Consider the following 24,678-nt stretch of genomic DNA (forward strand, 5'->3'; position numbering starts at 1 on the left):
CCTTCCTGCATGGTTATCAAAGTTTAAATAATTTTAAATAAAGTCAAGTGTCCAAGTGAGACAAGTTTTCAGTGCATGATATGATTGGGAAGGCACATCATGGGTAAAATTCAGGTTATAGTTTTATTTTATTTTTATTTATTTATTTTATTTTATTTTACATTTGTTAACCTGGAAAGTCCGATTAGACAAAAGTCCTTTTACAGCGAAGGCCCAGATAGAAAATTTCCAGGTAATTGAAAAACACATACATTTACATAAAAGTAAAAAACATTTACATATAAATGCATAGGAGTAAATACATACAGCACAGGAAGTAATAAAAACTAAAACTTTTACATAAATAGTAACAGTAGTAATGGCATTCTTCACAAATTGGTTCATAGGTTCCTAGATATTATTTATAGGTTCATAGATTAGTACTAGGCTAACTGTCCTTACAGGCCATTTTAAGCCTAGGTAATTGCCCCCTGTGAGAATCAAACCCTGCATCTTGGGTCTGTAAGGTAAACACCTTAACCATCATGATAACCTCCCACCCCTTGTATTATATTATTGAGCAGAGTAAATGTAGAGAACATAGGTTTGTATACATACAGTACTCTAGTTTCCATTCATATTACAAATACTAGTGTTATGTTTCTAATAACAGATAGCAGAGAGCAAGGAAATAGGTTGTTTATCCAGGGGTGTTGTATGGGCATATATGTGCTTGAGTACCTTTTAAACTGAAGTGGGTTAGTGGTATTATTTGGAAATCATTTGCAATTGGCACCTCTTCATAAGTACTTCCTGAGTTGTCCATGGAAAATGGGGTAGGAGCAGCCATCTTTGAGGCAGTTTGGTAAAGGTTCACAAAGCTGATGGAGCCAGAACTGAAAAGTATACCTCTAAATATCTTATAGCAAGAAATCTACACAAAGCTTTAAATAATGGGGGACAAATGTCAAAAATAGGAACATATTACTCTTATAAACTTAAAATGCTGTTGGCATAATATGATTTGTGTTAGAATGCTTTTTCTGAAGGATATGACATCTGAAACTCAAATATATGTCATTTTTTTAATTACTTCAATCCTCAGGGATTTGGGAGATAACTACAAATTTTATGGGAGGAACACCAAAAATATGAGTCAAAAATCTGGTCAGTTGAGAGGTAAGCTTGTTTTGGGAGGTTTGAAAGGAGGGCCTAGTTAAAAGTTTACTTTTTTGAAAATGAAACCGGTCTGGAGCTTACCTAATGGGAAAGGGAAGGAGCTCAATTTCTCAGCACATATTGATTTTCTTGCTCTGATAAATGACGTTAAGCTGAGGTTGTGATGACTCACTAGCTGACATATAATAATTACTTCTCTGCAAAACCTGAGAGTTTTTCACACTGTAGATGTACCATATTGTCTACACTGAGCTGAAGAAGGCATGCCTGAAAATCATATTAAAACGCTTTCATACTTCTTGAATTATACCTGCCCTTTGCATTAATGTGGACAGTTAACTGATGTAGAGACGAATAACAATAAACTGAAATCACTGAAATTGTTTTCACATGGATAACCTAATGAATTTGTCATTAAATACTGGATGGAGGAAGTAATGATATTTCCAATGACAAATTATATGGATTCATCCAGCATGAAAGGTCCTTGTTTGCTAAGTTTGATACTGGATGTAAGGATTCCAGGGAGTACCCATCTTGATTCTATATGTTCAAGGTTCATAGATGTTTACTAGGCTAATGACCACATTTCCGTTAGAGACATCGGTGCCAAACCATATGTTTCTTAATGTTCAGTGAGGCTTTCTCAGGTGTATATTTACTTGTGAAACCCTCAAAATTCAAGAAAACATATGCAACCTGTCGTTAGGTATTGTTATACTATAGAATACAGTAGTGGAAATGTTTTCTGTATGAGGTATGAGATTTCTATTGCATTGCATTGGACAAGGAAAATATTCATCTATATTAAATCTAGAATTACTCATAGAAATGATATTGCTGGGATTAGGATTAAATCAAATTTCAATTTTTTCTCATTATGTGTAAAGACTGAAAACGTTTCAAGGTCACTGTCAACTGTTTCTGATAGAATGTTTGTGTGTGGGTTATAATGAGAGTAATTCTGATGAAGGAGTAGATTTATGCATTGTCTTCTTTGATGTACAAGCATTACAGCCAACATTTTGAGAATACTCTCACTATTGTAAACAGCACACAAACTGGAGAGTGGCAATGGAAATTAAAGTGGGCCAATGAAATTTCAGACAGTCCCTGCTGGATGGCCACACTGGGATTTACAGCTGTTTATCTTCTGTATCAGTGTTAAATTATTTCTTTATCTGAAGTCCAGTCAGATCTTGAGAATTATAATTCTGAATGTCTTTCTTATAATGAATTTAGAGTGAAAATGTCAAGGGTATCTTTTTATATTATGTCATTTGTGGTAATCCAAAATAGACTGGATAAAAACCTGGTGTCTTACATTGGACTTGAACCAACTGTACTGCTTATTTCTTAAAACACTTTACAATTAAACATATTGCAATCTCTTCCTGGTGAGCTGGTATATGTGAGATTGGTAGTGGAGGAAGGTAGTTTATAAATTGTTTGAATAGTCTTTTGAAACTGCCTGCCAAACACTTTTCTGAAGCAAGTTGTTTATAGATTGTAAAATATAATTGAAAATAGCATTTTAAGGACCTTAGTGGGGCAGGGATTACTGTAAAATGTAAGCCAATGTCACAATGATTTTCTTTGTTGATGTTCCCTTTTTTTAACTCAAGTTTTTTTTTTTATTATTTAAATTCTTGAATGGAATAACAAAGTAACTGCATATCTGAACAAACAAAACAAAAATATTAAACAAGAAACAGTATAACTATATGCAATATATACATAGGTGTCAAATGACTATTAAAATTACCAATCAATAAACAAACAGTTACTAAACATAAATGATTTCAGAAAAAGTTAGAGTTCATTTGGAAAGTCTATTTGAGAGATTAAGCTTTTATCCAAGGATTATTAATAAAGATCTTCAGATGGATTCTGAGTTCTTTCATTCTAGTCCCTTTGGATGTCAATTCTTTTACCAACATTAGGAAGTCTTCAATATTTGGAGGGGTGACAAAGGTCCATTTTCTGGTTATTGCAAGCATTGCCCATAAAATATAAGAATTAGATTTATTCACAGAAAAGCCTTTATTTATAATGAAAAAAATATTGTTTTGGTTAATGAGAATGTGTCAGAGAATAAAGCTTTGAGAAAATCATTATTATCCTAATATAACTTTAAGTTAGGACATTCATAAAAATGTGAAACTAATCTGCATTACAATGCTTTAAGCATCTCCAGCAAATAATATTATCAGTTTTATTGAATTTGGGTATCTTATCAGGAGTGAGAATGGCTTTGTGAAGGAATTTCCAAGTAAAAATGCTCTAATACTGAACCCAGTATATGTATTTAACTGAGGATAAAATGTTTGCCTTTTCTTCATTGATAACCTTGATAATGAGATTCCAGTGTTTAGCAGTTAAAGGGCGTATTATTATTTATTAGTATATTATATAGTTTAGATGTTATGTTATCAGTTTTAAAGTTATTGGATAGTAATTTAGAAAGATAGAATACTAGAGTAGGTTGGGATTGAAATGAGTTTTTAATGATTCGGCAGAGCTCTTTTGAATAAGTCAGAGTACTTTGTAATGGTAACCAATCCTGCATTGACAAATCACATTCTTTAAAGATTTGTTGTGTGTTTAATGTGTCTAGTTCCTTAATATAATGCTGCCAACAGATTAATTTCTTATCTTCCCAGGAGCTGAAAATGTTAAAATGTAGTTTATCTGGGTAATTTTTGAAATTCTAAAAGGTATTAGCAAGTTGAATCATATCTTAAATGTCAATATTAGAAATAGCACATTTTCTGAAATTATTAAAGACATGGTTTAAAGAGTTTAGTTTAGTAGGTTTGGTTATATTATATTGAACAACATAACAAATAAGATGCCAAGTTTTATAAGAAGAGTTACCTAAAGAGAATTTTGATAGTAAAGAAGTTTCTCTTAATAATACAGTAAGATATAAGGATTTCCAATTTGATATGTAGTTTAAATCAATTAGATTCATGGTATCCTTTAGTAGAGATGCTCTAATATAAGTGTCAATGTCTGGAAACTTTATGCCACCTTGGTCCTAAAATCTAATATGATGTTGATGGGTCTATATTATAAGAGTGAAGTGACTTAAGAGCGAATGCTCTTTTGTCGACATGTAAAGCCCAAAGTCTGTAAAAGAGCAAAGTTATTTTCCCAGGGGAAAAAAAATCACTGGGCCATTCTCAGGACTTTGCTGTTTTCTCCACTGTGGTGCAATCTCGGAGTTGGTATATTTAAGTAGGGGGTGTGGGGGGCACAGCCCCCACATCAGGGGGTGTGTGGAGCAAAGTCCCCCCCACTTTATTTTGCCTTTATTTTTTTTTTTAAATCACTGTTCCATAACTTTGCTCTTTTCAGACTTTGGGTTTTATGTGTCAACGACAGAGCATTCGCTCTTCTAATATAGACCTGATGCTGATATGCAATTCTTTTTCTTTTAGGATACCATAAAACGTTTATTAATAATGCATTCATTTTTCTAATATATCGATTTCCAGGAAAGCTGTTAAGAGTTAACACTATGTATAATATTTTTGGCAAAAGAATCATTTTTATTAACTGTAGCCTGTCTTCAAAGGATATGAACAACTTATTCCATCTGTTTATGTGATTATTTATTAAAGATATAATGTTTTATATAAATAAATAATAACATTTAAATTATTTAAAAATAATAATTTTATACAAATAATATGTTTTATTTCTAATTAGTCTGTATAACTGTACCTAAGGTATTAGATAATGTTATACCAAGGTAGTCTAGCTAATAAATTCAATATTTAAAAAAGGTAATCCCAACTGACAGAATCAAAGGCCTTTTCTATATCCAGACATATCAACAAAGCTTCTTCATTGTCTCTGTTATGAATTCAGTAAGGGTGAGCATTCTTTTAATATTGTCATGAGTATGCCTTTTATTAATAAAACCTGTTTGGTCATTATGTATCAATTTCGATAGTAGGAATTTGATTCTGTCAACAAAAATGGACATGAATATCTTATAATCATTATTTAAGAGAGAAACTGATGTATAAGACTTTTAAAATTGAGGATCTTCATTAGTTTTAAGAATGGGGGTGATTGATGACTGTCTCCAGGAAGACAGTATAATATTTTGAGTTTGTATTTCTATTAAGGTTTTGTGAAGTAATGTTGCAATATTTGTAGGAAATTATTTGTAGAGTTCTATAATGATGCCATCAAGTCCAGAAACCTGGAGTTCTTTTAAAGATATTTCTTTTTCTAGACTTGTTTTAAGTTTCTCATGGATTATTTCTACATTAATTGAAGCTAGTTCTGTATTAAGATCACATTTGGTTAAATTAATGAAATTATAGTGTTTGGTATAGTGAAATCCAAATGCTTTGAGTATGTTGGCTACATCAGATACTGTTTTTTTGATACCTTCATGTAACAATTTTGTAATATTGTTGGACTTAGATTGCATCTTAGCTCTCACTGATAAATTATGCATATGTTTTGGAGTTAAAGCGTATGAGTTGATTTTTAGTTTTTCTAATGCCAAGTTCATCTTATGAGTTAGAAAATCTGACTGTTTCTTTTTAAGCTCATCTGTCTCTTTTTTATTGTCTGGTGATAGTGGTGTGGATTTAGATTTTGCAAGTAAAAGCTGAGATTGTATATTTTGAATCTCAGATTCAAATTCTTTGAGTTTGCGTTTATACCAAGTAATTGTTTTATGATAAAGGTGTGCTTTAAAAGCATCCCAGACCATTATTATATTAGTGTCAGTATTAAGATTTATTTCTAAGAAATACTGCATCTCTTTTAGCATCCATGGCTTAAAATCTTTAATTTTTATTATATAAGCTGGTATCCTAGTTACAGAGTTTAACTTGATAAAATCGAGTTGTAAATTTAGTGTGAGGCAGTTATGAACAGAAATAGGACATGGATGAATATTAAAAGATATTATTTTATATCTTAGATCATTGAGAACCAGAATTCTATCTATTCTGGTGTTAGTTTTGAACCTATGCTCAAAACAAGAAAAAGGCATTGAGTTGTTACGCTTATAGTTAAATGCATCATATAAATTAAGAGACTCAATCCATTCTTTTCAAAGCTTAGCTGTGGAAGTAAGTCTAAATGGGTGATTACTTGAGGTATCATTGGCATCTAAAATGTAAAGTCCCCTCCCAATATAAGGTTACCCTTATAAACATTGGTTGTAGTATCCTAAACCTGGAAACTAATGAAAATGTATTATAAAGTCCAGATTCTGTTATTACATTTTATGATAAGAATAGCTAACAATTCCTCTGAATCTTCATATTTGTATATAATTTGTGAGTTTATAACACTTTTTCCATATAGCTGCTTATTACTGTTTTGCTCTGAATTTTGTAAGCATGATTACAACAATTACTTCATATAAGTTTTAGGGTCAGAGAAATTCCTAGGAAGCATACATTCTTTATAATAGAAAATGGTAGTACAACTTTATTCCACAAGATAGCATTGTATTAAAAGTTTTTTTAGAAAAGGTTTTAAAAGGTTTTAGAGATTTTAAAGTTTAAATTAAAGTAATAAAAGTGACTGTATCAAAGAGTTTGCAAACTTTTAGACAACTGGTATGATATTTGATTGTTATCATTAGTACAATTAGGTCAATAGTACTTTTTATACAAGAAATAAGGCATTTAGAATGTGTTTTAAAAGTTTTCATGACATAATTTTCAATTATGCCTCATTTACTATGCAGCATGAGATTGGTGGTTTTAAATGTTAATTGATGTATATATATGCACTGATGTAGTTACCAGCCCACATCTGAGGAAGTTTTTGAAATGAAAACGTACTTGCATATGGAGCGTTAGTGTGATTTCAGTGTTTTTTCCTGTGAAGCGAATGCTTGGATTAAACTATTTTAACTGCTGAAAAGCTTTGTTCCTTGGCATTTTTATCCTGTGAATTTCTGTGGACTACACTGTTAAATCAATGACTACAAGGCTTGACTAAGTCATCCTGTCCGTAAGCTTCATTGTGTTTTCTTCCAGAGTCTTGGCATATGGTTTTTTAGTTACTTCTTTGACCCGTTGGCAGTTTTTGGTGATTTACTAGTTATATAGGTACTTATTAGTATGCTACAATTCTTTAACTTATAACAGCTATTATCATATACACTTTACTCCAGTAAAAAATATATAGAATCTGCCTTTGCAAGGGAAACTTTAAACTGATTAAGCTGTATTAAACACATTTTAACTTATATTAAGTGAAGTTACTTATAAGGTCAAAATGTTATCACATATATATTCATTACTGCTGAGCTGACTTGCTACTAGAATCTTACTAAAATTTCCCACTAAACCATCTTATAATTATAATGCAGTATGAGTATTACAGCATTAAAAACGTTCTTGCTATAACTATTTAAAATGCATGGTAACTTGCTAGTACAATGAAGTAATATGAAGAAGTGAATACATTTAGTACCAGTGCAAAAATATTAGCTTATGTATATTTTTTTTCATTTTTCTTCTTTTTTCTATTCTTTTCTTTCCATTCTTTTTTACCCCTCCCCAGAACTAAATTCATTTTAATTAAGTAGACATAAATTATTAGTAACTGACACTAAAATCAAGTTAAGACATTTCAGTTAGTTAAACTAATCTTAAGTTATTGTTTTCTGCAATCCACAACTAGAAACAGGATATTTTGAGCAAGATTTGCATCTCTAAAGTGGATCTCTTTATTTCCTGTGTCTCTTCTAAAAGACTTGTAAAAAAGGATGAAAAACTGAACCAAAAGCACCAAAAGTAACCCACAAGTTTTCGGTCAACACGCAGCACCCAATAAAGGCAGCCACACCATAAAACTCTTGAAAAATGACAATATTTCACAAGGACAGTCCAATAAATATAACAGAAATGTATTCCAATAGTCAGATTAAGTGCTTTCTTTTCCAAAACAGGAAACTTTATCAGAATCTATTGACATCACATCCCTCTTTGTTTAAATACGTGCATTCCTTATTTGATTGGTTAAAAACTGATTACATAAAAATGTATACATCAATTTAATTACAAACAAATCTAAATATAACAATGGTAACAATATGTATCTATATATATATATATATATATATATATATATATATATACATATATATATATACATATATATATGTGTGTGTGTGTTTATAAATATAAATTGATATCTTTATTACATTACTTTAAAAATATTTGCTTGTTATTATTACTAGTTTTAATAGCAGTTGGCTTTCAGTTTTAATGCAGGTGTCAAAGAAACATGATCATTTAGACCAGGAAATATACAAGCATCAAGCCTCAACTGCCATATTAATTCCCTAAACTCTAGCCTGCTCTGCCAATCACCCCTCTATCTAAAATATGTACCTTTTCTAATACCCATAATTTAAAATCAGCATTTTTACATATCAAAGCATGTCTATATTCTTTCTTTCTACTTATTTTGTATACATGTTCGTATATATATATATATATATATATATATATATATATATATATACGCTGTTTCAAACTGCGTTCCATTTTGCCTATGTAAAATGCCCAACACACTGTACAATAGGCAATATAGACAACCCCTTTTGTCTGACAGTTAAAATATTCATTCACTCGACATCTATATTGGGGGGCAGGTAATACAAGCTCTTCCCTATCTGCTATAAAAATACACTGATTGCATTGGCCACATCTAAAAGTACCTGTCTTATCTATATTCCTATCCTGTGTGTTTTTCTCAAATAATTCCTTTAAATTGTCATTTTTCTTGTAAATAAATTTCAAAGGTTGGTTAAAAACTTCTAATCTATTGGGCATGGTCCTAAAAAAATCCCAATACTTTTTCATTATATAACATATATTTTTTGTGTCTTCGTTGAATGTTATAACCATATATGTTATATTTTCTTCCTTTTTCACCAAGGTGGTATTATTACTATCTTCACCACTATAGAATAGGAGTTTAAATTTAGTCCCCCATCCTAATAACATTTCTTCTTTGGTATTAATAATCATGTCTGTTGGGTAACCTCTATCAAGAAACAACCCACCAATATATTCAAGTTCATTGTCTAACTCATCCCTGTCCGAGGTCATATGGGCTGCCCTAACCATCTGCCCTTTCAGAATATTTTTCTTCTGATTGACAGGGTGATCACTCTCATAATGCAGGTATGTGTTTGAAAAACAGTGTTTCCTATAGATACATGATGTATATCTCTTATTTACCAAATCCTTTTTAATATTAACATCTAAATAATGTACTTCATGATCCCAAATTTCATAAGTAAATGATAAAAATTCAGTGTAAGAGTTGAGATAAATCATAAAATCCATAATAACGTCTAAGGGACCTTGCCACACAACAAAAATATTATCCAGGTATCTATAGTATTCTTTAATGTATGTCATAAAATTACTGTTAAAGACATAATGTCTTTCTCAATACAACATCACAAGGTTGTCAAAAATGGGAGCACAAGCTGCCCCCATTGCCACACCATCAAACTGGTGATAATATTCACCCTGGTGGTATATATAATTGTTACTGAGTACCAATTCCATGTTTTCCAGAAATATATGGAAATCATTTGCATCCAGCATATTGAATTCCACTATCATTTCTTCAAACCAGGATAAACCCAATGCTTGTGGGATGACAGAAAAAAGATCCTTAACATCTATAGTCACAAATTTATACTCAGAATTAAAATCCAACTTACTCATTTTAGTTGAAAAATCCCAGGAATCTATCAAAATGTGTGAATATTTCCCATAAAAAGGCACTTTTAGATGTGGTCAGTGCAATCAGTGTATTTTTATAGCAGATAGGGAAGAGCTTGTATTACCTGCCCACCAATATAGATGTCGAGTGAATGAATATTTTAACTGTAAGACAAAAGGGGTTGTCTATATTGCCTATTGTACAGTGTGTTGGGCATTTTACATAGACAAAATGGAACGCAGTTTGAAACAATGTATATACGAACATGTATACGAAATAAGTAGAAAGAAAGAATGTAATGCATGGTATAGACATGCTTTGATATGTAAAAATGCTGATTTTAAATTCTGGGTATTAGAAAAGGTACATATTTTAGATAGAGGGGGTGATTGGCAGAACAGGCTAGAGGTTAGGGAATTAATATGGCAGTTGAGGCTTGATGCTTGTATATTTCCTGGTCTGAATGACCACGTTTCTTTGACACCTGCATTAAAACAGAAAGCCAACTGCTATTAAAACTAGTGATAATAACAAGCAAAGATTTTTAAAGTAATGTAATAAAGATATCAATGTATATTTATATACACATATATATTTATTGTTACTATTGTTATATTTAGATTTGTATGTAATTAAATTGATGTATACATTTTTATGTAATCAGTTTTTAACCAATCAAATAATTAATGCACTTATTTAAACAAAGAGGGATGTGATGTCAATAGATTCTGATGAAGTTTCCTGTTTTGGAAAAGAAAGCGCTTAATCTGACTATTGGAATAAATTTCTGTTTTATTTATTGGACTATCCTTATGGAATATTGTCTTTTTTCAAGAGTTTTATGGTGTGGCTGCCTTTACTGGGTACTGCGTGTTGACTGGACCTTGTGTGTTACTCACTTCTAAAAGAAACAGTCACTGAGTTTCAAAATCAACATGGCGGGTCCTGTGAGATTAAAAAACATCTCTTGAAGCTTCATGGGGTAAATAAAGCATCTGATGTTGTAAATCTTTGACCATTAATTACTATTTGGTCCTTGGCTCCATCCTCAGAACCAAGATGGCATTTTCCAAGCTCGCGCCAGCCAAAAACTCCCAGTTAAGACATACCCATAATGCCCCTCTTGTAGTTACTCCAGATCTCATTTGCTGCATTGCTAGTCAGATGTGCTAGCCATCTCGCTCAAAGCTAAGTAGAAAATTGTTATTTTTAAGACAGTTTCTCTTCAAAATTGTTTATTTTTTAGTCAATTTAGCCTTTTCTCATTGTCACCTGTAACTTAATTCTATTCCCTACCCATTACCTTGGCAATTTAATTTCTACCATTATTGGTACTGTCCCTGTCTCCTTCCTTTGACAGGCCCTTCCTTACCACTTGTGGTATTTTTTAAATACCATCGTTGGTATTCTCTCACATTTTTTCTCTCCCTTATTTTGTTTTTTCTATAGATAGCCTTGTTGCCTTACTATGTCAGACAAAGCTAAGTTGGGGTTTAAACAGTGTGTCAAGCGTGGGCGGAAGATGCCTAACTCAGATACACATGCTCATTGTGTCTACTGTTTGGGCGTGGATCATATTAAAGCTGACTGTGACATTTGTGCTAGTATTAGTAATCGTACACTAGCATAACGTAAAAATAAACTTATTTTAAAAGGTTTAATCAAGACACCTTTTTCGGAGGCTCTAGCTGGGTCGGAGGTCCCACCCCCTCCAAAGACCAAAAAAACATAAAGAAAAATGGAGTCACTCGGTTCCTGCATCTCCGTCAGTAATGAATGAACAAAGATCTACAACACAGATTGAACGTTATGGTAAGACATAACTTATTTTTCACCCCAAGCTAAAAAATGATTCTAATAATGTTCTATGAGCTATAAAGTCAGAACTAATGAAAAAAGTTAGAACATTGTCGCAAACACTCACGGACGTTTTTTCGTGCATTTGTATATAGTAAAATATATAAGTAGCAAGGATTGATGCTTTACAAGTCATTTTTGCCTGAAAATGCATAAGCAAGCTAAAAATGATTATAATTCAAAAGTATTGATGATGTACTAAATAAATTAATAGTTTATACAACAGTCTGCATTTTGATATGTAAATTAATACCAGTTAAACAGATAGAAACCTCAAACTTAATGCAATGATTTCAGGCACTCAGATTTGTGAATTATAAAAGTCATATGAACCAAGGTTACTTATAATGAGCTTACTAATTGTCTTATTCCCTTTAGAACTATTTGTAGCTATGACATTATCATAGACTTATGTTAAACTTTAAAGTATTTAGTGACTTAAATATGAAAGCTCACTGAAAATAAGATGCTTTATAACAACTACAAGAGTCTATTTTAACTATAGAAGGAAATAAAGTTTTACTTATCAGTAGATCCTTTGAGAGATTTGTTGCTTTTTGTAGAAATACTTTCAGTCTTTTGCTTCTTTTTTTTTCTCTGAGGATCTCTTTAAAGAAGTGAAAGAACAGTCCATGTCTTCAGGGATGGAGATTAATTTATTGTTTTTTTATAAAAGTAGAGATTTCATCTAAGGTGTTAAATGTTCTTGTTCCATTAGAAAGATGTATTTTTAATCTAGCTTGGTATAAAGTCTGTGCCTTGATATTGTTTTGTTTTAGAAGTTTAACTAGTAGCTAACATTTTTTTCTCATATCCACTACCTTTGTGGAGTAGTCATTGTCAAATCTGATGTTATTTTGTTTGAATTTTAAAGGGGCTTTCCTCCATGCAGATTTTAAAACAAGATCTTTATCTATGTAGGATACAAATTGCACAACTATTGATCTTGGTGGAGAGGAAGAATAAATTCTTGATGGCATATCAATTGCTCACTGGGGTTTCTCTATTCCAAAAGAGAAGCCGTCCTTTAAATCTCTTTCAGCATTTTCAGGGAGACCAAAAATTCTTACATTACATCTCCTTTCTTGGTTTTCAATGTCATTTAGCTTGTTTAGTAGCCAGGTGTTTTGCTTGAGTAAAAAGTCAGTGTGTTGTTCTTCTTTCTTAATTCTCCCATCAATGTCTGTTAAAGCTGTTTCTATGTCAGATTTTTTTTATGCTGTTGTACTAGTTCTTTGAAGACTTCAATCTGTTTCTGACTATTTTCTCAAGGATTTTCTAGATTTAGTTGGAAGTCATCTATTTTTAACGACAGAGTCTGTAATGTTGAAGTAACCAGCTGCATCTCCTTTTACAGAGCTGAATCTGTTAGAGCATGTTTAGAGCTGTTCAGTTTGTGAAGAAAAAGTCTCAAACATTTTGACAGAAATTTCTTTATAAATGAACACCAACATTTGTATTCTTGAAATTTAAGGTTTTATACATAAGATTTTATAGATCTTGATTGTAGGTTTTGGCTGAATTCCTATCTAAATGAATGCTTTTACAGAACTTTAAAATTGTGCTCTATCTAGATGGCCATCATGGCTCCATCCCTTTGTTGGCACACGTGATAAAATCTGAAACTTGTTTCTGAATACAAAGTGTTTACCTAATGAACTACAGCTTTCAGAACAGTGTTCTACTTACAAAAAAGTGTCTCAAATACTGAGGAATAGATCTGTGCAATAGCTATTTAGCAGTTATTATAACTTTGGATATTTCCTCTTTTAGGTCAGTTGAATATTTTATCAGCATGTTTGACTCTGATAAGCATCAGTCATAAGGCAGACATATCCTCTTAAGGCTACTTGAATTATTGAAATACTGAAAGCTGCATGTATTGCATGATATCTACTATCCAGTGAAAGTCCACCTATTTTATCACTTGCAGTAGAAAACTACTTTAAAATTGAGAGATTAGAGAAAATGACTATCCATTTTCCTTCCTCCACTGACCCCCTTCTTACAGCATACAACCTTGGGTTGTATACTTCAGCTTCCATGTTTGCCCATCCTAAATCCTCCAATAGCTCTTTTTTGGGTACTCCGAATGCAAGTATTTGCCAGATGGACTTCCGGATTACAAGAGAAATTAACCTTAATGTTGCTGGTTATTAACCCTGTGCAATGAGGGATCCAAAGGACAGCAACGAGTATGGAGTTTGGGAGCAATTGTACTTGTGGAAGTCAGACAGTTACTCTGCCTGTGGGGGTTCTAGTGCAGTGATGTTTAGACACTGCTGCTGTCCCCTGTATTAAACCTGTGATGTTCTATGAGGCTATTGGTCTCTACCACAAGTCACTGAAGCAATGTGTTTCTTCCTAACCCTACTCCCTTATGATAGGATGGTTGAGCTGGCTGTTGGCTACTTCATCCTAGTCATAAACTCCTCCAGCCAGACCTACTAGCAGTTCTATTCCATTTTAGGTCCCAAACTGATAATAATAGAGATTGATGTCCTGACTCTGTACTATTGGGCTGGATAACTGAACACCCTTTTTCTGTCAAAGAAAGGAGTTTATTTTGGCAATGGCTAGAACTCAGCATCCCACAAATAAAGTGAAATGAATTTTCACAATTTAAACATATAAAACAATATGCATTAGTCCCTTTCTGTATGCAACAGAGATACAAGTTTAACAGATTTTACTACAGTACTTTCTTTGTAGAAATTAAAAAGCAAATCTGTACTTAACATTAGCTTTATCCTAACTTACCTGCAATAGTGGCATAGCTCTCAGAAGGTGACTAGCATTCCTATTCTAGCAAGTCTGCATTGTAACATTTTTCTTAGATTATTTTTAAATAATCCATCTCCCTTCTTAACAGATGTTCCCTGTATGCTTTACTCAGTGGTATAATATGCTGTACTACCTCACCTTCTATCTTACACCAAAAGCAACCCTGTTATGAGCATTGGCTGGGTTTCAAAAATCAGGGATGGAATAGTCACTTATGTTATGCCTGTCATATTCCATGATTTTGCAGAATGTTCCTGATTTTGCCTCATGGCAACTTGAGTGTAGGACTGCTTGGAGAGGGGAAGAGAACAGCCTAAAGTTGGCGGTGACAACAGCAGAGAAAGTATAATCATCAGAGAGAGAGAGAGAAAATCAGAGACAGAGAGAAAGAAAATGATTATTTAATCATGTAATTACTACTGTTCTAGGGTGTGAGCCTGGGTTCAGTAGTAGGACAATGCACACTCAGCAATAAAATATAAAAAAACTGGCAATAGCATCAATAAAAACAATCCACTAATATTCTTATGTAAATAATACACTGGTGCTTAATAATATCACAGTGGTACAGTCCAAAGTCTATGCTGTAAATGTACTCATGTGGCTGAGGATATGAGAGCAGTATTCAGGCTTCTTTGTAACAGGAAAGGATTGTGTTAGAAAACACTGAACTTAGCTTAGCTATGGAGGTGCGTATGCAGTGTCCTGTATCAGTGTGACAGGAGCAAAGGGAAGAAGGAAGAGTAGGGTCTGACCAATTATTTATCACAGAAGCATGGTCTTATTATTTATCATGGAAGCACAAGCTTATTATTTATTATGGAATCACATACTTATTATTTATTATGGAAGCACATGCTTATTATTTATCATGGAAGCACAAGCTTATTATTTATTATGGAATCACATACTTATTATTTATTATGGAATCACATACTTATTATTTATTATGGAATCACATACTTATTATTTATTATGGAAGCACAAGCTTATTATTTATTATGGAATAACATACTTATTATTTATCATGGAAGCACAAGCTTATTATTTATTATGGAAGCACATGCTTATTATTTATCATGGAAGCACAAGCTTATTATTTATTATGGAATCACATACTTATTATTTATTATGGAATCACATACTTATTATTTATTATGGAATCACATACTTATTATTTATTATGGAATCACATACTTGTTATTTATTATGGAAGCACAAGCTTATTATTTATTATGGAATCACATACTTATTATTTATTATGGAAGCACAAGCTTATTATTTATTATGGAATCACATACTTATTATTTATCATTAAAGCACATGCTTATTATTTATCATGGAAGCACAAGCTTATTATTTATTATGGAATCACATACTTATTATTTATCATTAAAGCACAAGCTTATTATTTATTATGGAATAACATACTTATTATTTATTATGGAAGCACATGCTTATTATTTATCATGGAAGAGAAGGGTTTGAGCAATTATTATTCATGTATCTTATGTCACATCTATGCATTGTTATAGGTTCACATTTTATTATATTATACTATTGTAAGAGATACTGTGCCAAAATCTCTAAAACAGGTACATTTGCTCTCCCTAAGTAAATGTTTTTTGTTTCTGTTTGAACTAAACTACACAGTTAAGTTGCCTGATATTGTCTGGAATATAATTCCAGAAAAAAGATAACATTTTAATAAATGCTCTTTTTGTAGGGGAAAGCCTGTAAAGGGGGGGGTGGCTAGTCAGTCATAACCCTAAGTGTATAAAATGATTTCCTTAAAGCCATATTATACTGTATAGTTAGGCAATATCTGTCATGCATTAATTTAAATGTAAGCGTGCTTAAGAGTAGTGACTCCCTTGCTGTGATGGGAAGTCACTTTGCTTAGTCTGTTACAGTGATGCTCAGTTCTACTGACCAGATGAATTAATCTAAGCACTTCATGTGCTGTCATCTGCAGTAGGACAATATTATAAGGAGAGAGCAGTGAAATGATGGAGAGGCTATACTGAAGTCGAGGAATAAATATATTAAACCAATTGCTTGTCTGGCATCTGGCATGAGTAGATTAGAAATTCTGTGGGAAATTTCAAGATGAGCTAGTAGTTTGCATATAATTCTGCATGCAAGTTAAATGACAAAGACTGATTTAAAAAACTCCTTAGATATTTTGGGAGGTAGTAAATGACAGTGACATATATGTGGGATCAGTTATAAAAATACCAGAAGTAGTTTTAAGGCATTTGAAGGTTCCAAATAATATTACCTCTGTTTTTGAGGATTTTATAGATAGTTAAGAAGCTCCAAAGGTATCCAAAGTCTTGTTGCAATCTATGTGTAATGGTACTTGTATGCAGGCCTGCACTGGTAATAACTGGATCATCTGCATAAAAGATGCATTTGAGTTGTGGGATGTCCTACAATAGAGCATTAAAAAATGAAGAAAACAAAGAATGAAAAGTATGGAGCTCAAGGGGGCACCTAGAATCTGTATGCTGGTTTCTGGAAAATCTGTAAGCTGCTAGCATCTGCAGAAGATTAGTGTGATCCACCATCTATAAAGTATGTGTTTTCTTTCTCTTGCCATTTCCAAAAGCTAATCTTTTTCAGTTATGGCTGCTATCAAATCAAAAATATGAAAGGTTGTGAAGTCTGTTAAAAAAGAAAAATGTTCTTCTAAGAAAATTGTTATAACACTTCAGCAAAACTAATACAAAAAAGGACTCACCGCAATGACAAAACATACTGGCCCTATGAAACTCCATCGAAATTCCTTTTTCAGACTCAGCCAGCATCTGAAAAGATAAGAAGGATTAAAAGGGCAGCTACAAAAATAGTCTTCTTTTCACAAAAAAAAAAAAAAATCAAGCAGGTGAATCTAAAATTATGATTTACTTGAAACTTCTACAGTGACAAGATACCTGGTTATTTTTTACTATGGTATTCTCAGGCTATGAATGCAATCTACTTTTAATATTACAACAAATAGAATGTAAACCATAATGAGTTTAAAACTTATATCTATCTCATCTTACTAATATACATGTCAGTGTCAAGTATAGTTGATTTGCCAAGATATTTCGAGCTTCATCTGTTTACATGTTCATAGGTTTAGTGAAAAAGCACAAGGCCTATTGGCTGTTGAGGAGCTTGACCCCTTGGATCCCATGCTGGAACTTACATTTCTGGTGTAGTCACCCAGTTTCTTATTCAATGTGCATTTTGACAAGTAAAGCTTACTTGAGAGGGGCAGTTCATTCTATAGGTGCTAAAGCCTTGAGAGATGAAGTTTTCACTTTCACAGTCTATTTAAAATTATTTTTTCTAGAGGATAAGTGTCCCCTTAAGTTCAAGCAACCATGGTAGGGGATTTATTCAAATCAAAGGGCTTCAAACACTATGGGACCACTTAATACTCTATATGTCAGGTATATGTCTCCTCTAAAAAAATGATAAGATACAGAAAGAGAGAGACTGTTGCTGTAGTTTTGGCTACAAGACAAAACTTGAAGACCTTTGGATTTGTTTGTGAAGAACCTTTGTACCTTTTCCAGTTGTATCACATGGCATGGCAAGAAATTAGCTTACAAAGTGGGAGCACAGTATTCAACTGGTCTGATAAGGGCTATGCGCAATGGGACATTTACCTTTCTAACATGTCTCTTGACCCCAAAGAAGTAAATGTTTTGTAAGTCCATATATTTTGCAGATGGTAATAGCTATAATTTTTTTTTGAATGAAAAGCTAATGTTTACAAGTACTCTGAGTACTTGTTGTATTTTATAAGATCTGCTGTTGTGTTCCGAACTAAAAACACATTCAAAATAGAACACATTAAGGGAGACCATAACAGTGCTATGTCCAATTTCAAAATTATGTGAAATTTTCTTTTTTTTCTTTTAAGACTATCTTTTTTTCAAACTATATGTTGACTTTATGTAAAGAAATTCTTACTAACATATGCATATTGTCAGATAATTCACCAATAATTTTGCACAGGGCTGATTCACAAGAACATTTATATAATCAAATTTCTTCTCTGGCACAATTCTGGATTAACATGTATAATTGCCAAGACAATAAAATGTGATTATTTATGCAAAGTTTTTGATAACATACAGTAGGTGAAATCATGCTTTTAATCATGAGGTTTTGATAATATTTAAAGATAAAATACCTGAGAATATTCAAGACTTCAAAATGAGCTATATTCTATATCTGCTCCAATAAAATGAGCAATATTTAAAGCAAGTATGTTTGGTGTACTGATAGAATTGTCTAAAAGTTTAAGACAGCAGCAGAAAAAATAATAGCAACATTTAATTTCACAGTTACAACTGACTGAGGCACTAATGACTGTTAATTATAATAAACATATTAGCCAGAAAGCAGATTTGTTTATCAAAGTTTCAAAGACTGTCACTCAAACATACTAGAAAAATATATACATAAAAATATATATATTTTGAGGAGTAAGTGGCAGGGGCATATCTGCATAAATTAATGAATCAAGATTAACACTCATTATATATACATAATATAAAATCACCAAAAGATATTACATCAGGCATGACAAATTTGAAGTATTTATAACTTTCAGGTCATATATTTTTGGAAATAATGGGGATGAATTATCAAAAGAACTGAATCAAAATTTACATTAACTTAATCAAATAAATATACAGTTTTCTACCTCTGAAATATTCAGTAACCTAATCTTAGAGACAATCAAAAATCACTCCATCAAGTCATCAGGTCCAGATCATCTTTCTGTGGAATATTATAACAAATTCTGTACAGAATTACTTCTCTGTTTGTTACATTTATATGATTTTCTTTTAACTTCAAAATATGCTTCTTTTCACTAGTTATGCTAATCATGTTAATAAAAAAAAGAAGATAAAGCTCCAAGTTTAGTTGAAAGCTATAGGCCTATACCCTTACTGAACTCAGATTTTAAAATTTTAGCAAACATAATTAATAATTATTTAATATGATTTTTACCACAAAATAATTCATCCTTTACAGTTTGTTTGTTTTTTCAGGAAGATCAATAGCCATGACCAATCAAATTATACAAACTATTGACATAAAATGTAATCAGGTAAAAGCTAAAAAGAAAAATTTAGACCAAGCAGTCTGTGCAGTGGGTGTTACAAAGCTTTTGTCATAATAAATAGAAAGTACATTTATAAATTAGTTGAATTTATATAATGCCAATGACAATAATAAATTAAATTAGATATTATTTAATAGAATATATTTTCAAATTAGGATTAATAATTTTGTTTCCTCATATTTTGAAAAATGTAAGGGGTTAAGACAAGGAATCTCCCTGTCCACAACATTATTTCTACTGGCAATAGATCTAATGCTAAGATTCATTGAATAATATACTGAAATAAAGCATTTAGAAATGTATAGTATATGCAGATCATATTGTTTTGACTATGTCATAAGTTAACCCTTCATTAGATTTTTTTAAGATTGCTAAAATTATTAAGGAAGCTTCTGGTTGCATAATAAAGCCATCTAAGACAAAGGTTTTTCCCACTAAATTCATACAGTGTAATAAAATCTGACTTCACAACAGTAAATAAGTTAAAGATTCTATGCTTACACAATTCTGGATTAACATGTATAATTGGCAGACAATAACATTTGATTGTGCAAAGTTTTTGATGGTATACAGTATTTGAAATAATTGACACTTTTGGAAGAGGCAGACTTCAAATATTCTAAAGAATTTAATTTTTTCAATACAAAAAAGATTAGTTATCACCAATACTTACCACAAATTATATGTTTTCCATGGAAGAGCATCCCACTACAAGCATGGGTACCAGCACATAACAGAAATATAGTTAAGAATAATAGAATCCCCTTTCAGATCAAAATAATAAAATTAAACCAATTCAACATAAGGAATATTACACAAAACCAAATGTAATATTTGTTTCAGCTACAGAAAAAAGGGGAAATTATTTAGAGCTAAGGCTCTAGATTTTCTGTATTCAACAAAGTAAAAATATGGCACAAAAATAAAATTTACAACAGCTGCAAACTATGACTACAATGTGAACATTTTAAGTAAATGGAATATTAAAACATTACAGGTTATCTGACTTCAAGAATTTCAGACATTATCAAAAAATATAATTTTTTTTAATCCTTCTGGTACAGGACTCCAGAAAAAATGAAATGGTTACCTTTTAAATGTTGTTTGCATGGTTGTGGGGAAGTGGGAAAATAGGATTCACATGTGGTGGTCCTGTTCAAAAATTGTGCCATAGTGGCGAAAATATATTTATATAATTTTGATATGAGAACAAGATGATTAATGCACTGAATTTGCATGCAACAAGTTGATATGCCATTCCAGTGACAAAATTATTTGGGACTCAGGCACATGCTTTCTATATCAACATTGGGTAAAAAATCTGGATTAAATAATGACATTTACAACAGCTAAAAATTATGACTATACTATGAAGATTTTAATTAAATGGAATATTGAATCTTCACAGGATATCAGACTTCAGGAATTTCAGACATTATGGAAAAATATAGATTTTTTTTAATCCTTCTGGAAGAGGACCATTCAACATAAAAAATTACTAAATTTATTGAACTCTAGGGAAAAAATGAAATAGTCATCTATTAAATGTTGACATGGTTGTGATGAAATGGGAAAACTGAATTTACATGTTGCGGTCCTGCTCAAAAATGTGCCATGGTATCAAAAATATCAGTTTGATTTAGTAATGGAGCCTTGGGCTAATTTGATCAGAAACAGTACTGACATAGAGGGTTTTGAAATAGATAAGAATACAACATCCAAAATTCAACTTTTTGCAGATGATGTTCTAATTACATCAGCAGGATCTAATTCTTCTATGCAGTCTCTATTTGATAACATGATGAATTTTAAAAGTATTTCTGGTTTAATATTCAATGAAGAAAAAACTAAAATACTACCTATATATACACGAAAAAATATTCTCATTAGTGATTTTATTAAATATGTACCCAATTCAGGTCAGATAACTTATTTAGGTATAATACTATCTAAAGATATTAAATCTATTATATATAATAATTATAATACCTGTTTTCTTAATATACAAAATCTTTTTAATACCTGGAATAATATGTTTTTTTACTATGGAGGAAAGACTTACAATTATTAAAATGATAATATTCCCCAAGATTTTATACTTAATACAATCAATAATACTTCCACCTACAAAAATAATTATCAAGAAACTGAATACACTAATGTTAAATTTCCTATGGGCACCTAATAGACCTAGGATTGCATTAAAGAAACATACTAATAGCTGGTCTCAAGGGGGTATTTCTTTTCCAGACTTTAATTGATATACTATCTCTTCTATTGTAAAAGTTATTACTTTATTAATAGATCAGTCATATGTCGCAAAATGGAAAGATTATTGGGAGCTAATTAGTATGCACTTCATGAAAATCTCCTTAACACATAAAATATGATTGTAAATAACTCCATGTTATGGTTACTAAAAGAATTTTGTACTTCACCTATTACACCTAAACATATGGTTTGTTACCCATTAAATATTATTATTAGTTATCATAACTTTATATTCATGCACCCTAAGTATAGGGAATGGAATTTTATTGTATTCCCTATAATGTATACTCAGGGTATGCTTTTGTCATCTACTTCTGAAGGAACTCATTTAGCTATAGATAATGATCTAAAGTACTGGTATCAGTTGATATCTGATAAAAAAGTTAAAAATCTAGATTTCTTAAAACAAGAATTTGATCTAAGAGAAACTTGCTGGTTAGAGGTTCAGACCTTTAGACAACATCTCATTAATAAAATAGATCTAATGTCTATAACAGTTAAAGAATCTATTCCAACACTGATTGATTACTTGATATTAAATTTACAACATAAAGTTTCTGATAAAGGTAAACTTTCATACATACATAAAATTATCAGACAAGAAACTTTTTATAGTGTAGATTCATACTGGAATTATTTCACTTCTATTAATGGGGACCCACCAAATCAACAAGATAAACAATATATATTGGAATCTGCTTATAGAACTATGTCTTCCATTGTCTGGAGACTTTATACATGGAAATTTTACATAGATCTTTTTATACACCTTTGATGATGAATAAAATAAATAATAAAGATAATTTATGTAAGAGATGTAATGTAGAAAGTAATGCTGACTGGGCTCATATGTTTTATGACTGTATAAAATTGAAAGAATACTGGAAGTCAATTAATGAATTTTTGCAGGCTCTTTTTACAGATAATTTCATTATTTCTAAATCTCTTATATTATTCAACACACCTGTACCTCAAAGTGTTAAAAAGGTTAAGCTTCCCTTGTTATGGTCTATTCTAGCAGTGGCTAGGAAAATAATAACTAGAAATTGGATTTCAGATACACCTCCTTCGTTCAATGAATTTAAAAATGTTATGAATATAGTGTGCCATATGGAAATAAACACAATTAGGACAAGAACAAATAGAAAAACATCTTATTATATTGTATGGGATAATTTACAAAATTTGTTAAAAAAATTTTAATTTCAATAACATGGTATTTTAGTTTAATTAATTGATCTGATTGTAGTGGATGTCTTTGTAAATACTTTAGTTGTTTTGTTGAATATTATAATAATACCTATTTTTAATTACTTGTATAAAATTGTTATGATATTTCTCTTATATGTTAAAACAATAAACCTGTTTTGAAAAAAAAATAGTTTGATATAGGAAAGTGATGATTCAACTAAAAAAGTTGATATTATGCCACTCCAGAGTTATCAGCAAAGAAAGCCACCTCAGTAGCCCTGGCAAGCATGGTTACTAACTAAATGTATTATTTTGGACTACTTGAACCAGAAGGCACCTACCAATTTTCCATCTGAAAATGGTGGATAATTTTTATACAATTTACTTCACTAGAAAATAATTATTTTTTGTTAACTTTCTTAATTCTTTTTATTTTTTATTACCCTTCCTTCATGTGGTACAAAGGGTGTGAGACACATTTGGGTGTGTTATTAACGTGTATCATTTATTAAGTTTACGGATTCAAATTTAATATAACAAATAAATAGAAATAAAAAAGAAATTAAAAAAAATAGAGAGACACAACTGATAGATAAATAAAAAGATACACTCAAAAATTTAAACAAGTGGTCTGCTTTGCACGATGTGCCTCTTGTGATGCATTTTATATAGATAAAACAGTCTGTGTATTATAACAGAGGGTGGAAGAGTACCTAAAAAATGTTAAAAAAAGAAAGTAGTACACTGTTTAAGCATACAGATTCTTCTGTTAATTTAAGAAGTTTTTATTTTATGTAAATAACAGATTAAACATGATTTTAGAGGCTAGGAGATTAATAGTGTGTTATAAAAAAATAGAATAATTTTGGCAGATTTCACTGTATGCTTTCAAAGAACCAAGACTTAATGATTCATATCATATTGTGTGCATGTTAAAGGATAGACCACTAATGTATAGTTTAATTTTTAAAAAATATTTTAAATCTATTTATCTAATGAGATTTTAGTTAAGGCAATTATGTCAGAGGAGTTTTTAGTATATAGGGAGTTTTAGCATTTGATGAAGTTCCTAATTACAAGAATGAAAGCTCTCGCATTTTGGATGTTGAAGTTGGAAAAAATAGTGGTGTGGTTTCCATCTGGGTGTTCAATTTTTTAACATACTTTAAGTTTTTTTATTAGCTTTCAGTTATTTCTCATAAATAGTATTTACAGCTAATAGTTTCTTTGATGGCATAAAGGAATAAAGTCTTAACTGTGGCCTGGGTGACCTAAATTTGATGATAGTTTTGGGAGTTTGCTGGAGATTATGTGGTGGAGGAGAGGAGTAAAAATGCATGGCTTACATTACCTTCCTTGGGGAAATAGGAGGAGGAGGCATGGTTGAGGTATCCCAAGTGTTCATTTCATTGATGGACTCTTAGAAAGCATCAGGGTGATTGTTTAGGAATAGGCAGAGATCAAGAGGATGTCACTCATGGAGGTGAGGGTATCTGATTTTAGATTCAATTGGAAATTCCAACCTTTAAATAAAATATATTTTTGTA

The 24,678-nt window shown here is 31.3% G+C and overlaps 1 protein-coding gene across 1 annotated transcript in view; it reads right to left on the bottom strand.

The window, feature by feature from the left end:
• The window catches only part of LOC122812125 (adhesion G protein-coupled receptor E1-like), a gene marked incomplete in the record, with an annotated part of 2,110,064 nt that overhangs the window by 315,367 nt on the left and 1,770,019 nt on the right, over positions 1-24,678 (bottom strand). The window contains 1 exon segment of the mRNA XM_044084415.1: positions 17,279-17,345. Coding sequence (XP_043940350.1) covers positions 17,279-17,345 — 67 coding nt within the window.

This window comes from Protopterus annectens, chromosome 9.part0 (genome assembly GCF_019279795.1).
Source record: "Protopterus annectens isolate FY-2018-M chromosome 9.part0, PAN1.0, whole genome shotgun sequence".
NCBI lineage: Eukaryota > Metazoa > Chordata > Ceratodontiformes > Protopteridae > Protopterus > Protopterus annectens.